The following is a 14,201-nucleotide window of genomic DNA, read 5'->3' as shown; positions in this document are numbered from 1 at the left end:
CCAAAATTTTGCGAAACTCGCTCCCATGTAAATAAGACTTAGTATTTGAGAGAGCAGAAAAAATTTTCGTTTTTTAATTTCACCAAAAGTTAAAAAAAATCGGAAATTTTTTATTGCCGTGAAAATCAAACATCAGTCCAGTTTTTGATTGACTGAAGGCTTGAAGTGTGCAATTTTAGAATTTATTTTTAATGTTGATGAAAAAAGTTGATGTGGGAAAACAACAAAATTGATCATATTACCTTGAAAACACTGACTAAAATCAGATTTTATATAGCGATAAAAACATGTTTTTATTGATTCTCCGACCACTTTACTCGGTAGTAAATATAGGATTCGAATCTTTCGATTAGAGCGATAAACAGCAACTTAAAAACTTCGGAATTTTCCATCCTAGACCATTGTGATAGACCTTTAACGCAGTCAGACCTGGATTGAAAAATAGAATTTTACAGATGGGAGATATGTCATCTTGCCCACATTTGATGCTTTTTCTGTATTTTCTGTTTGTTTAAAATACCATCAGAGACCCACCAAACAAAAAGTATAATCTAAACGTGGAAAAATTCCAGGTCGGAATTACCCTTTGAAATCTATCTAATAATGGCAAACCGATAAAAATTAGATGAAACAGTGCTTATAGAGAAATTTCCAGATCTAATCAAAGTCAAGAGTTTTATAGTGCAGTTCTAAGGTGTATTATAAAACTTCGTAATAAATCTTATTGCTTTTGAAGTACAATTGGTTTGTAGTAAATCCATAATAAAATTAATTTTCGTATAAGGATCTATTTCCTTCGCGAAATAAATATGACTGAATGGGATTTAAATTGTTACTTTGAGAGTCTTAAGATTTGTACCAATGCATTTGTTAAATACTAAAACACCAGGATCCTACAGATACTAATGTTTAAGGTATTAATGAGAATATTGAGGACACTTTAGACAAGATTAAAGCTGTAGAAGATTCGTGTTTATTTCAGTAATATGAAGGAGGTGTTAATAGACACAGTGTTCCAGAAGAGGAATAACTTTTCGGGGGATTAAAGATTGATTTATAGAATTAATAAAGATTGTATCGGATAATCCCATCATTACTTGGAAAAGAGACACGACCAACATACTTGAATTTCACTCGTAATCACAGAAAGAAAAATAACCCTGTGACTTTCTAAAGGCTAAATGGTAAAACTGAAATAAATCTGGAAACTTTAGTTCACAAGAGGCTCTATTACTGTTATTAATAACCATTTTGTTTCTCTATACAATAACGTAATGTGTATGTTTACATTAATATGCCTACGGCTACTATTAAGTAATGAATGATAATAACAAGATTTACAAGAGATTTAAGTAGGTAGGTATACTTATTTCACATTACTTTCTGTTTATGTTACATTACTATCTAGCAAAAATAGGAACAAAAATTATAATCTCTGGATATAGAAACAATAGTAAAATCTAGTCAAGTGACCGGTCAGAATAACTACAAATAAATAGAGTTTCTAACACTTTTTATAATCTTAAGAATAGAAAGGGGACTTTAGATTACACGTTGAGATTCTATACAGAGTGTCGGAAAAACGAGACTAATTTGTCATCTATATATTGCGACCAGGACAAACACCACAATACAGATTTCGAATTTTTTATCGACAGCCTGTGTCCACAAAAAAAGTTAAAAAAAAACTGATTCTGTTGTAGCTGACCCTTGAGCTTTTAACAAAAAAAATATATTTCTTCTTCAATAACAAATCAAAAGTCTTATTTTTAGAGACTATTTGATACACTTGTCACGTACGGGATATATTAAATAATATTTTGTACACACTTTAAATAGTGATATCTACACAGTCTATATGATATCGCTGAAATAAACGGAGAGGAAGCATATAGCTTAAGCCTAGAAAACCCAATAGGTAAATGAAAAAAAAATTTAACAAGTTTTTAAAATCGGAGTGGTAATAATTATACACACTGGGCACATTGTTTATACTCGCAACAATAAAACAATCACATTATCAAATCCCATCAATTTGAACGAAACGACAAGAAAAAATAGACGAAAATAAGCGAAATCCCATATGATTTTTCAGGGTTATAGGAAATTGCGTTATTATGCATCTACCAGGTACTTACTATCATTATAGGGTAAGACATCCATGCCGGAATACCCACTGGAATAAATTTACAAACCAAAAAAATATCGAAGAAATTAATATTTGATTCTACGTTGAACAAAATAACCAAATCCAGAAAAAATCATCATTGATGCATTGATGCCAGAGTCATACCCCTAAAAACAATCTCCACAGGTCTACTCTCCATCCCTATCACTAGTATGCACCTAAACGATATCACTAATCACATTCACATATTTTCTGGTCAAAAGATCACGGTCAGCGGCCTTCTAAATTCACTACCAGGAGTCTGCGATGGGTACTGACTGGCGTACTGTGTCATAGGCAATATTCCTGGAGGTACTGAATTGCCTTGTTGCATGGCACTTCCTGGATAGTAGCTGGGGATCGCCCCCGGGGATGCTCCTGCTGATGATGTCGTGGTGGAACTAGAAGAACTGGCCGCATCTAATCTTTCCTGATTATTCACTTTACTCTCTGGAGGAGATTCACTCCTGGGTGAGCCAATGCTATTGTTGGGAAGATGCTGCTGCTGCTGATTTAGCCCTCCATTGGCCCCCATTCCAGTATCATACATTTTGCCTATATCCAAACCGGGATACGTTCTAGAACTGTCGCTGCTGTACTTTCCATCCATGTACATTTTTGAGGTTTCGAAGTACGCTTTGGTAAAGACAGATGTAGAGTCTAAGTAACCTCTTTCTAGATAGGCCTTGGAGTTACTGTCCATGTACTTTGGGTCAGAATACATGGACATAGCTAAGGTAGAGGGAGGCATGTAAGGAGATCTATATTTGTCTGCCTCCATGGAGTACTTCATGGCATCCATCGAGCTTACCACCTGCAACAATTGAAAGACATTTTTAAGTACAGCAAGCAGAATTATTCGAGCAGTAATAATAATAAGCTAAAGCAGGAATTTCTTCCGAAAAAGGGTTGATTTATGAGAAAGACACACGAAATCCCGGCGAGGCCAGAAAGCTGAAAAGAAACTGCGTGACAGAAAATTCCACGCATCGTCCACCATTACGGCACAAAGAACCGGTGTTATATGTTACACGGCTTTGTAGTCGGGTTAGGAGCAGCACCTTGCTGACGATATATCATTCTGTACAATGGGCCTTAATGGACGAGATAAATGCCATGCGTTACGCGTAACGTTATGTGTCTTCTGTGTGTTTAGGATGGAGGGTGTTAAAGACGCTTACTGAGATATTGTTTACGTTGGGGTGAAGAAATAAAGAGTTGGTTTGGGCACTTTTGAGAAGCATTCTTGCACGGAATGTCGTCTTGATCCTGCCTTTTAATTAACTGGCATTCAATTTGCAGGATCTGAAGAGCAATCTCTGCGTTTTTTAAAATTATTTTGACAGTCCCAGAAACTCCATTGAATGTGCACTGATTTTCTACTAGTTCAAAGATTAATTTTTGGGCTTATTGAACGATCGTTGCTCCTTAATCTTGTTACACCATATTAAAATTGGTGGAGTAGCAAGCCTATCCCACACTTGAAATTTTGAGCGCCGATATCTCGGAAACCTATGGAGAAATTGCCTAAAAAAAGTGAGTCGATTCGAAAAAAGTTCCTCTTTTCGTGATTTTTAAAATGGTCTAAAATGAAGGTAATTCTCTAAATTAGAATATTTGGTTTGATTATAGGATTCCTATCAATCAGGTACACTAAAAATGTCCTAAAGGGCGGCGGTGTCTAGCTTTTGCCGATTTTAAAAATTTGAACTCTCGGGAACTAGCAGAATGGTTGTTTTAAAAATAACTCAAATAACCAATCTAGATGAATCTTAAATATTTGCACAGACCGAATTGAGATATATTTTTAGTTTTAGAGGTGATTGTGCTCACAACTTCAAGTGAATTCTTAAATCTTGACCACAGCAATCTCTATATACTATATTTCATAGGTGGATTTTTCTCGGTGAAAAGAAAGCTTTTTTCCCTTTCCTTCCAGAGTTGTTCAAATCAAATTCGTTCCTGCTCCAAAAGCAACTAAAATTTTAATTAAGCGTCCAAATTCCCCAGACTGCTCTTAACCGTTTTGCGCACAATAAAATATCCACTTTATTTATCAACATTACAAATTAATTAGATCGGTGACAATAAATTTATTATCGGTCGGATTACGGGGAGCCAACATTTGAATATAAATATGAAACGATGCCCAGCGTGCATTTGACAACTCACTTATTACCGCTAAGTTATAATAGGAAGGCCTATAAATTGGGTGTTAATACCGTAAAAAATGGCCCTGTTGCATGCATTATTTTTCAAAAGTTGTTTGGGTTGATGTCGTTAACGACAAAAGGTGTCTGGCAGCGCGGTTATTGCTATTCTCGATTCGACAATGTGACTTTTACCGGATGTGAAGTGGACAATCGGGATTATTGGGCTTCAAGTGCCTGCCTTTTTAAATCCTTTGATATATTATAATTGACTTACCAAAGGAAAAACTATAAGAATATCACTGCCGTTGAAGAAATACAGTTTCTTACACTTCGTTGAGGTTTGCTGCCGGTTATTTAGCAAACAAACCATTTTTTATGTTACAGGTACACCGGTGCTAAAAATCGAGGATAAAGATCTTACAAACAGTCACTATTGTGATTTGCTTGTTAGCACTTTTTCCATACGCATAGAGCAAACAAGGAAACAACTGCCCAACAAAAAATGTCATTTGCGGCTAATAATTTAAGCATATTTTAGCTTGAAGTGCTAATTGTGTCCACTTGTTGGACTGCTTGTTTTCGTCCAGTATTGTGCTTTTTATTTTTCGTTAGAGATGCGTGTTTCGGATTTGAACAACACTAGAGCCACTCAATTATTATTCACTCATTCAGAAAGTAGCAATAGATAGTTAACTGAGTCTGGTTGTGTGAATAACCCAGCAATATCGGCAAATTTTGACTTCAGCGAATTGTCGTCAGATAGAACGAACTTATTGAAGAACGCGAACTTCAATCTGATGCAAGTCTTAGCTTCTTCCAGACCAATCGCTTATAAGAATTCGGAGTGCTTTCTCCCTCATGAGGAGCCGATAAGACGTTAGTGCGATTATCAACGTTCCTATTGTCTCACTAAAACCACTATCAATTCCGTTCAGGCTGATTTTTACCTATGATACCGTTGGTGAAAATTACTGAAAAACTATTTATGCCGTTGCATGATCGTTTAATTCCTGTTAAAAAAAACTATTCATTTTTCTTTGCAAATGTGAAGAACCGCGCTTCACTTTTTTTAGCGAATATTAGTTTTGATGGCTCCTTTTCTATTTCTATAACCAAATAATGACAAAATCTAATAACTTCATTCATAGTTTTGACTGAAACATACTTAACATGTATACAAAGCACCAAACAAAGGGAGCCTACCAACATTATTCAGATGTAACCATGAATATTAAGGAGGACAACGAGATTTAAACTTCTAGACAGTATGAAAAGATCCCATTATCATGATCCCTAGTTTTAAAGCAATTTCGTAAGATGACTGGGCAGAATTAACCCTGTCCTTCCGCCGGTTTTAAGCCTGGCTGCCACCAAAATTGATGTCCCTCCACCCTTTCGCCTCAAAAAGATCTATTCGCAGGGATTCACCAAAAAAACACACTCATTTCGAGGGTGGTGTTTTGCAATCTTTACTGTGCCTAATCGAGTGTGAGAATTGGCACACGCTGCCTTCGGTTTTTAGTTTAGGCAAAATGCCGAGTCACGACGGTGACTGGTCATGGCTGGTCATTAAGGAAAACGAAATTAAAAACGGCCAGGTGTTAAGGTGTCCATTAAATGTACTATTAAAAGGTTTTTCGAATGGATGTATTATTCATGATAGAGCGGTCACTACTGATGCTCACGAAATGTGAGTATCATTGGAGAAACGAAATGTAATGGACAATGAATTGAGGAAGCTCCATTCAAAAACTCGAAGTTTAGTCAAAGAAACACACACAGGAGAGGTGGTAATGTACTAATTCCGCCAAGGGCTTTGTTAGGGAACATTATGTAATAAATATGCGAAGGTTTAAATTGCCGCTCGTCAACCTTGCAAGTATATACTTGTATAGGGTGGGCCTAGATCAGGAAAGTCCTATTTCTAGCAATACCGGAAGAAACTGATATCGGTGTCTGAGGCTCAGTTTTTGTAATAGACTTAATGGCAAAAACCACATTTTTATATTTGTCACCGTTTAAAAGCTATAGGGTGTTTAGAAAAAAAGTGCATTTTTTGTGTCTAAAGCTTTTCTTGTTCAAAATTTTGAATTTCTACTAAAGCGTCTTCTAAACGCAAAAATATTTTTTTATTGATATTTCAAGAACTATTGCAGGTAAAGAGAAAAAAGAGAGAGCTATCGAATGAACTTATGGTATACAGGGCATTTAATAAGTAATAATTTCCCAAAAAATAAACTTACGTCATTGAAATCTATATAAAAAAGTGCTTTGAAATTCTGTTTTTTTAAATTTTGAATATAAAAGATTATACATAAAACTACTTTTAAAGAATGCACATTCTTCGAAAAACATCCTGTACATAGTTCTGAAACTAATCTTCAGACATCGGTAGCAGTCTTACTGCTATTAGTGAAATTATTGTACTGTAAAGTTTTCATAATAGATAAATTTCCTACTTGTCCAGGCGATGTCAGACTAGCGGTCATTGCCGCTGCCGATTGCTGGGCAGCTGCAGCTGCAGCTGCCATAGAAGCTGCACTCAGGGATCCGTAAGCTGCCGATGGGTTGTAGTATGACGCCATTGATTGACCCATACTTGATGCCATTCCTGGAAAGAAAAATAACAATATGAAAAGTGGAACAAAAATTAACAGTTTGTACTGAATCAATATTCCGACGTTCGAATTGCATTCAAAATAATGTCCTCAGACAGTGGATCAGAAGTATTATGCTTCCGAATTTGAATTCCACTTTTGCAAACGTCGCAAAAATATATCGCCTAAGAGTAAATACATGATTTTTAAGTAAAGAAAGGAACTTTTGCCTCTTGATGACTTCGAAAATGGTAGGAACCTGCCCCTCTTTTTTAACCTTATAATCTAAACTTAAGGATTGAAGAACCAAGAGTCTTTGGCATCGCGATCGATAATAATTAATCACCGTGTTTATCTGCAACCGCCACAACATTCCTGCGGTTACCAGGGTCCGATCCCCCAGAAAGCTGACCAGCAGGAACTCACACTTCTTCACTTAGAGGCCAGTCCAGGTGTGTCCGAATCTTCTCTTCGCTCCGTGACACTGAAGATATTTACGAGGAGAGAAAGAACCACTCCGGTTCTGATATGAATCATTCCGGAGCGGTTTCTTTTTTGTGTCGATCTGGTCGATCGCATTTGCGGCTGATTTACACCGGAGCGATTTGTTAGGATTTACGCTTTGCGACGTACCTGTCTGATTATGTTTATGGCTTGCTGAGCCAAAATGATATGTTGGCCATTGTGAAAATGTTGCTTTACATTTTTAAAAATTCCTCGGATAGTTACATACATGCCCTAGGTGTCAATAGGCACAAAGAATGTGTCACTAAGGCGCTAATGTTTTTTACTGCCTAATTTGACGAAACGCTAATGAGCCTTAGTGGTCGTTTAATAGCCCCAGTGACGTAATCCCACATAACCATAAAGATATCGAAGACATGTGCTAAGATCTTCTCATAGAAACAGCTGAAGGAAAGATTTTTCTAAAACGCTTCTGTTACAAGGTTATGAACTTATCGTTATTAAAATCTTTACGTAACGGGCGATTCAATACGTAGAATTGTTCGGCAAATATTTGAAAAATCATCCTGCCGCCTTCAAGAAACAATCAATCAATTGTCGTGGTGTTTAATTAATGTCATTTTTGATGAATATTAATATCCATTTTATTAACAAGTACTGCCTTTCGGCGTGTCAACTACATCACACCGGCATCGTTATATGAGAACCAAGTTCTGTTTGTTTTTAATCTCGGTACGTACTTCAAAAAATAGTGTCTTTCATTAGTACTGCCACAAAAATATCTTTAGATAGTAATTTTCAGCTTTGTAGAGTATCTAAGTACTGCGATAATAATTAACTGGAAAGTGGGCTAGGATAAGTGCAATTATGTGTCCTATAGACTTATGTGTGTATGGCTACCTGCAAGAGCCAAGCTTCTTTTTTTACTCAACAATTGCGCATTTACTTTCATAATGATTTTTTTACAGCGATCTCCGTTTCAGGCCGTAACAGTAGCAATAATAAAAATAAACGTCCATAATTTCATAGAAATTTGAAAATACCAGTAATCGGTAAATTTTCAAATTTCTATTTTTTGCAGTCATTCATTTTTTGAGCGTGACACTTCTGTTGCGCTGTCGGTACCTGCGAACGGCCCAAATGCGCTCAGAACCGGGCGAAAAATGTTTTATTTCAACTGATTGTGTAAGCAGTTTACATCAAGGTTTATTTAATTATTTGGTATTTTTCCAGGACTAACAGTTCCCTGTTCTAATTTTGGATTTGGATGCTCTTTGAGCGGTTAAATAACCAACGTTAAATGTTACGAATGCGCCTCTAGCCGTTTTCGAGATATAAATTCATAAACTTAGAATATAGGTACGTCCGAGCTACCTGTACTTCTACAGGACTATATTGTATTTGAAGTATGGGTATATGTACTCTTTGAGTTGCTCTATAACATCATGAGTGTAAACTTGTTTCGCGAAATAGAAAGCATTTTACGTAACAGAGTGAGGGTGGACGTCCTGAGGAGGTCATTCAAGCTGCACACGAGATAATTTATAAATATCCCACGACGTCTATTACGCACCTATGTCAACAAATTCAGATTTCATTTACAACATGTCATAAAGTTCTGCGGGATGACATGCAACTTTAAGCTTATCGTGTCCAATATGTTCAAGAATGCTACTACCAGCTCACAATAGCTGTATCATAGTGGCAACAACGGTGCAGTTGCCGAAATAATGTTTTCCGCTGATGAAGTCTACATCCAGGGAAAGTTTGGGCAAGAACGAGCAAACGATGAATTGTTGATCCAAATTTTTTTAGGTACCCGGTTGACCTGATTTCACGCAATTATTCTTTAAAGTGGTAACATTATTTATTTTCGAGAACATGAACTACAAAACACGATCGAAATGAAATTCTTACTCAATTCCTTGAACAACTTCACAATCATGGACTGAAAAGTGGCAATTTCTAACTTTTAATATACATACCTACACACATGTAATTGTGTACGTTAAAACTTCTAAAACTCTGCCAAGTTTTACGTAAAAATTTGGTAGTTTTGCAAAATTAATTGTACTATATTCCAACTTGTATTCCTTGAGTTGTTCTATAACCCACCTTAACACTTATAAGTATGACTGTGTCTCTTACTATACTGTAAACTGTATTGCATCTCTGTAGGAAAAATGAGTTACATGTGATTTTGATGATGGAGCATTCAATAATTCTATGGATGTGTGATTTTTTTAACGGTTCCGTGACTTTAGACTAGATCGTATGAGGTTCGAGAAAAATTACTTTTGTGTTGAAGTGTATCATGAGTTCAAAGGACATAGATAGTCTGTAGAAACTTGGATTGGAGCAAAAAGATTATGACGATACTAGGAAGACCATGGGGGACAATGGGGAGTGTAGACGTAAATATGGATGTAGATAAGTATGAAAAACTAGGGTTGTAAAATATCCGGCCAGTAAATTATATTTTACTTGTTCAAATGTTTGACCAATAAATTATCGGCTAATTTCATTTTACATGTCAAAAGTGCCAACTGTCACTATCGTTTACGTCAAATATATCTCTCATTCTGTCATTATTGAAGTTGACGGTCAAATTAAAAAATACCCTGACAAATTCAATATGACTCGTTCGTCTTGGTCAACTGTTTTTGCTTTACTTTTCTAACAGGGTAATGTCATACTCTAGTAAAAATAGATACCCTGAATGAAATATTGATGTGTCATATTGATTATACTTAGGTTCGTATATCCACAAGATGATATATTTTCTTGAATTAAGGATAGAATTCGTTGGAATTTTCTACATTACAGTTACTACTACGTTTCGATGATAATTGGGCAAGTTCTAAAACCGATTCCACTAACGAAATTTGTGTAGATTTCCATGCTGAGTTTTAATTGGTTTTCAAGTAAGTTTTTCAATTAAGTAAATAAAAATTTCGACGGTAATCCGAAGTAACCGAAACTGAACTGAAGTAATTCAAACAGATCCAAACTATCATGAATATCTTCACATTTTTATCGTCACCTTCGCTATCGAACCAAACTAACCTCATATGATCTGAACTATTTTTAAAGAAATCCCGAATAACCAATCATCAGTATGACCAGAAGTGATTCCTAAGTGAACTATAATGGAATTTCAATTGAACTCATTTAATCTGACAAATTGAAACAAAAAGAAAAAAAAAGATATGTCAAAAGAGAGGATCGAAACAAAATAGAGAGCAATCAAAAGCGAAAGTTGAGCCGAGGAAACAAAGAGAAAAGAGGGGCCGAAAAAATTTGGGAAAAAAGCAGTTTCAGATATTGATATGGTGTTTAAGAGCTCCACAAATTCGTAAGTTGAATGAGTTTAGTGATGAATGAATGTTGGAAATCTGCAGAAGTTTGCTTAAGGTGAAGGCTGAAATTTATAACATGTCCAAGGTTGATAGCCTGAGGAAATTTTTTAAAAATGGTCCATCTTTCGTTAATTTACCTAATTAGAACGTAATAACAAGTTTACAAAATTGTATGACTCCGGTCGCCGTAAATAATCAAAACCAATGACATCTTAACGCGGTAATATGGTTTGTTGGAGATCACCACGAGTGACACAACCTTATTTTCATACAATACTTCATTATGTATCTGTCATCGTTAATGCGGTAACAATAAAATTGCATGAAATATAAATATGCGACAAGCATTCTCACCTGTCTTAAAAGGTCGCTTATGCCACTAGGAAACCACAGTTGTTCATATTCTCTGTCGACCGTTTCATTATAAATTAGTTCGAATTTCAAATTGGCGCAGCTGAGAGAATAAAACTTCCGAAAGAAGTCAAAAGAGGAATTAACAATATTTGCCGACTACCGAGTCAGTTTTATCCTTCCTTTTCCCATTGCAAACAATGGGATCGAATCCATTCGACTACCTGAACCAGATATAAGAAAATAGACAAAAATCAAGCTAGAATGGCAGATTGATTGAAAACCAACAATACGGGGATTGTATTCCCTCTTTTCATTCGAAATCCTCCTCTCGTATTCTTGTGCGAAAAGAGGAAGCTGCGTTGAACACGTTTGAAATAATAACACCTGGTGCACGTCTGAAACAATTATCTGACCTATGCTTTGGTAGTTCACATCCGGATTTGAATTTCAAATTCCTTGGTTTTGAGAGCAGTTATTACCTGGTAATAGCTTGCACAAGCACCAACGACAAAGACAAATCGTTATATACATTCGCACCCAACGGACATCAATTAACTGTGAAACAATGCGGCTATAATTCATAAATTTCAAAACCGAACATGTTCAGCATTCTACGTCGACGTTTACACGTATGTTCTGTCCTCACTGTGCTGCCTTTCGGGCTATAAATCACTAAAGTAACCAATCTTACATGTCAAATATGAATATTAAATGATGCTTGATTGACGGTTAAATGTGGCCGGCTCTTTATCGGACCCACAATTGTAAAATTGTGAGGGAATATTAATGGATTTTTAAAAGAGAGATCTTTTAATGAACGAGTTGTATTAATGAGGTATTATTGAGGTGTCAGATCGATAGGGTTTAATGCAGGCAAATGCCTAGTTGAGACGTGTCATGCTTGTAAATTGCTGAGCTAATCACAAAAGAATGCAAATCTTATGAAAGTGTGAGGGAATTTGGAGAGCAACGTTAATATATCTTTGGCTGGAAAAATTCCCTAGGATTTTGATACAGGATCTGATTAGAGGAACAGGGGAACGCCTTCCGCTTCCATACCTCGGTTTTCGAACACGACATATTTATATATAACACATTACATTTTTATATATTGTAAATAAGTGAGAAATATCGAAGTTTCGTTTTTTTTAAATGGACCACCCAATATATTAGTACCGCTTTAGAATCCTTGAGAAAAATAAATATAAGTTTGATTAAGGTTTACATACCCTAAACCTTAAGGATTTTGAAATAATTGAGGTTTTGTAAAAATGCAGTGCAAATTTAAAAATTCTGTTTTAAAGAAAGTTTAAACTGAAACAAATTGAAATTCACGTCAAACCTCAGACATAAGACATATTTCATGCTATAGTCATGAAAATTTAGATATCTTATACAGTTAAAAAATAAGTTGAAAAATGTATTTATTTTGAAGAGTATTAAATTGCTTAATTTAAAAAGAACACCCTATATTTGATTATTTGAAGCAACAAATAGAAATATTACTAATCGAAATCTATTATACTTTCCTATACCTAAATGTATAAGTTTTCTTCGAAAATTAAAATTTTAAAAAAGTGGAAATTCCTATTACTTTTTGTATCAGTTGCCATGGTTACATCTATAGTGCCAATATGAAAAGTCATATCTATGCGTTCTTATTTTGGATAATTTTTTATTTATGATATTTTCAATACCATTTGCGCAACAAAGGATGGTATTTATGTTTTTGAAATATTATTGATACACTGGACTGGTTTATGTTGGTATTTTGATAAATCTGGGTTTGGCTAGCATAATGATTAAACAAATGAATTTGATGTACTTGGTGCTGTTATCGAAAATCTTCATGTTAGCCAAACCCAGATTTCTCAATATACCAACAAACTCAGTCGAGTGTAAGAATACTTTGAAAACATAAATACCATCCTTTGTTACGCAAATAGTATTGAAAATATCATAAATAAAAAATTATCTGAAACAAGAACGCATAGATGTAACTTTCCACCACTTTCCATGAATTTCCACTTTTTAAAATTTTAATTTTCGAAGAAAACTTGTACATTTAGGTATAGGAAAATATAATAGTTTTCGATTAGTAATATCTCTATTTGTTACTCCAATAATCAAATATAGGGTGTTCCATTTAAATTAAGCAAGTTAATACTTTTCAAAATAAATACATATTTCAACTTATTTTTGAAACACACTGTATAAGGTATCTAAATTTTCATGATTATAGCGTGAAATATGCCTCATGCCTGAGGTTTGGTGTAAATTTCGCCTTACTCTAATTTAAGCTCTTTTTAAGCGACGTTTTTAAATTTGCACTACACTTTTACAACATCTCAGTTATTTCAAAATCTTTAATGTTTAGGATAGGTAAACCTTAATCAATCTTACATTTATTTTTTTCAAGGAATCTAAAACGGTACTAATATATTGGGTGGTTCATTTAAAAAAAAACATAACTTTGATATTTTTCCCTTATTTATAATCCTCCGTTTAAAAAGGAAATAATTTTGGAATGTACCTCTATTTGAGTTTTATACAACGCAAAATTCAAAATATTGAATACTTTAGTCCCAATATTCCGTGTAGCATAACGTGAACAACCCTGTGTAATTCTTAGATTTCTTTCCCTCATTTAAATCTCAATCTCACATTTCGAATCTTCAAAATGCTCTGCAAAATATACAAAATAACTGCTCCTAGTGACACTTGAAACAATATTAGAAGAAATTCCTATAAAGTTCCAAAATTAAGATTGATGAAAGAAGTTTACACTCGTAATAATACACTCAGTTTCACATGAAATGCACCACCCAGTAATAATAATAATTAAGTCTTGTAATTTTGGCAAAATAATGCTTCCTAATAGAGTATCAAATGATCAGACTTTCAGTAAAAAAGAAAGAATGCTGGTGGTTTTTGTGTCATCGACCTATTAGATTTTTTATTCAATTGTAAATAAATAAAATAATATTTACATGGAAATATCAGTTTATTTTGTTGTTGAACTGTGAACAAGACATCTCAAAATGCCCCCAGTGAGACAGCGTCGAAATTTTTCCCACGTTTCGGATTTTGATAGAGGGCGAATTAT

General features: G+C 34.8%; 1 protein-coding gene across 1 annotated transcript in view; it reads right to left on the bottom strand.

Moving 5' to 3' along the window:
• Positions 1 to 1,209: 1,209 nt before the first annotated feature.
• LOC136419162 (transcription factor Sox-19a-like) overlaps positions 1,210 to 14,201 on the bottom strand; it is a 31,474-nt gene continuing 18,482 nt past the window's right edge. Inside the window, exons 4-5 of the mRNA XM_066405341.1 lie at positions 6,780 to 6,931; positions 1,210 to 2,981 (exon numbers count right to left, since the gene is read on the bottom strand). Of these exons, the coding sequence (XP_066261438.1) occupies positions 2,385 to 2,981; positions 6,780 to 6,931 (749 nt within the window). The 3' untranslated portion in view covers positions 1,210 to 2,384. The remainder of the gene's footprint in view (positions 2,982 to 6,779; positions 6,932 to 14,201) is intronic.

The sequence above is a fragment of the Euwallacea similis genome, chromosome 2 (genome assembly GCF_039881205.1).
Source record: "Euwallacea similis isolate ESF13 chromosome 2, ESF131.1, whole genome shotgun sequence".
In the NCBI taxonomy this organism is placed as follows: Eukaryota; Metazoa; Arthropoda; class Insecta; order Coleoptera; family Curculionidae; genus Euwallacea; species Euwallacea similis.
Note: the sequence above shows the minus strand (reverse complement) of the source record. Positions and strands in the feature narration are given on the sequence as shown.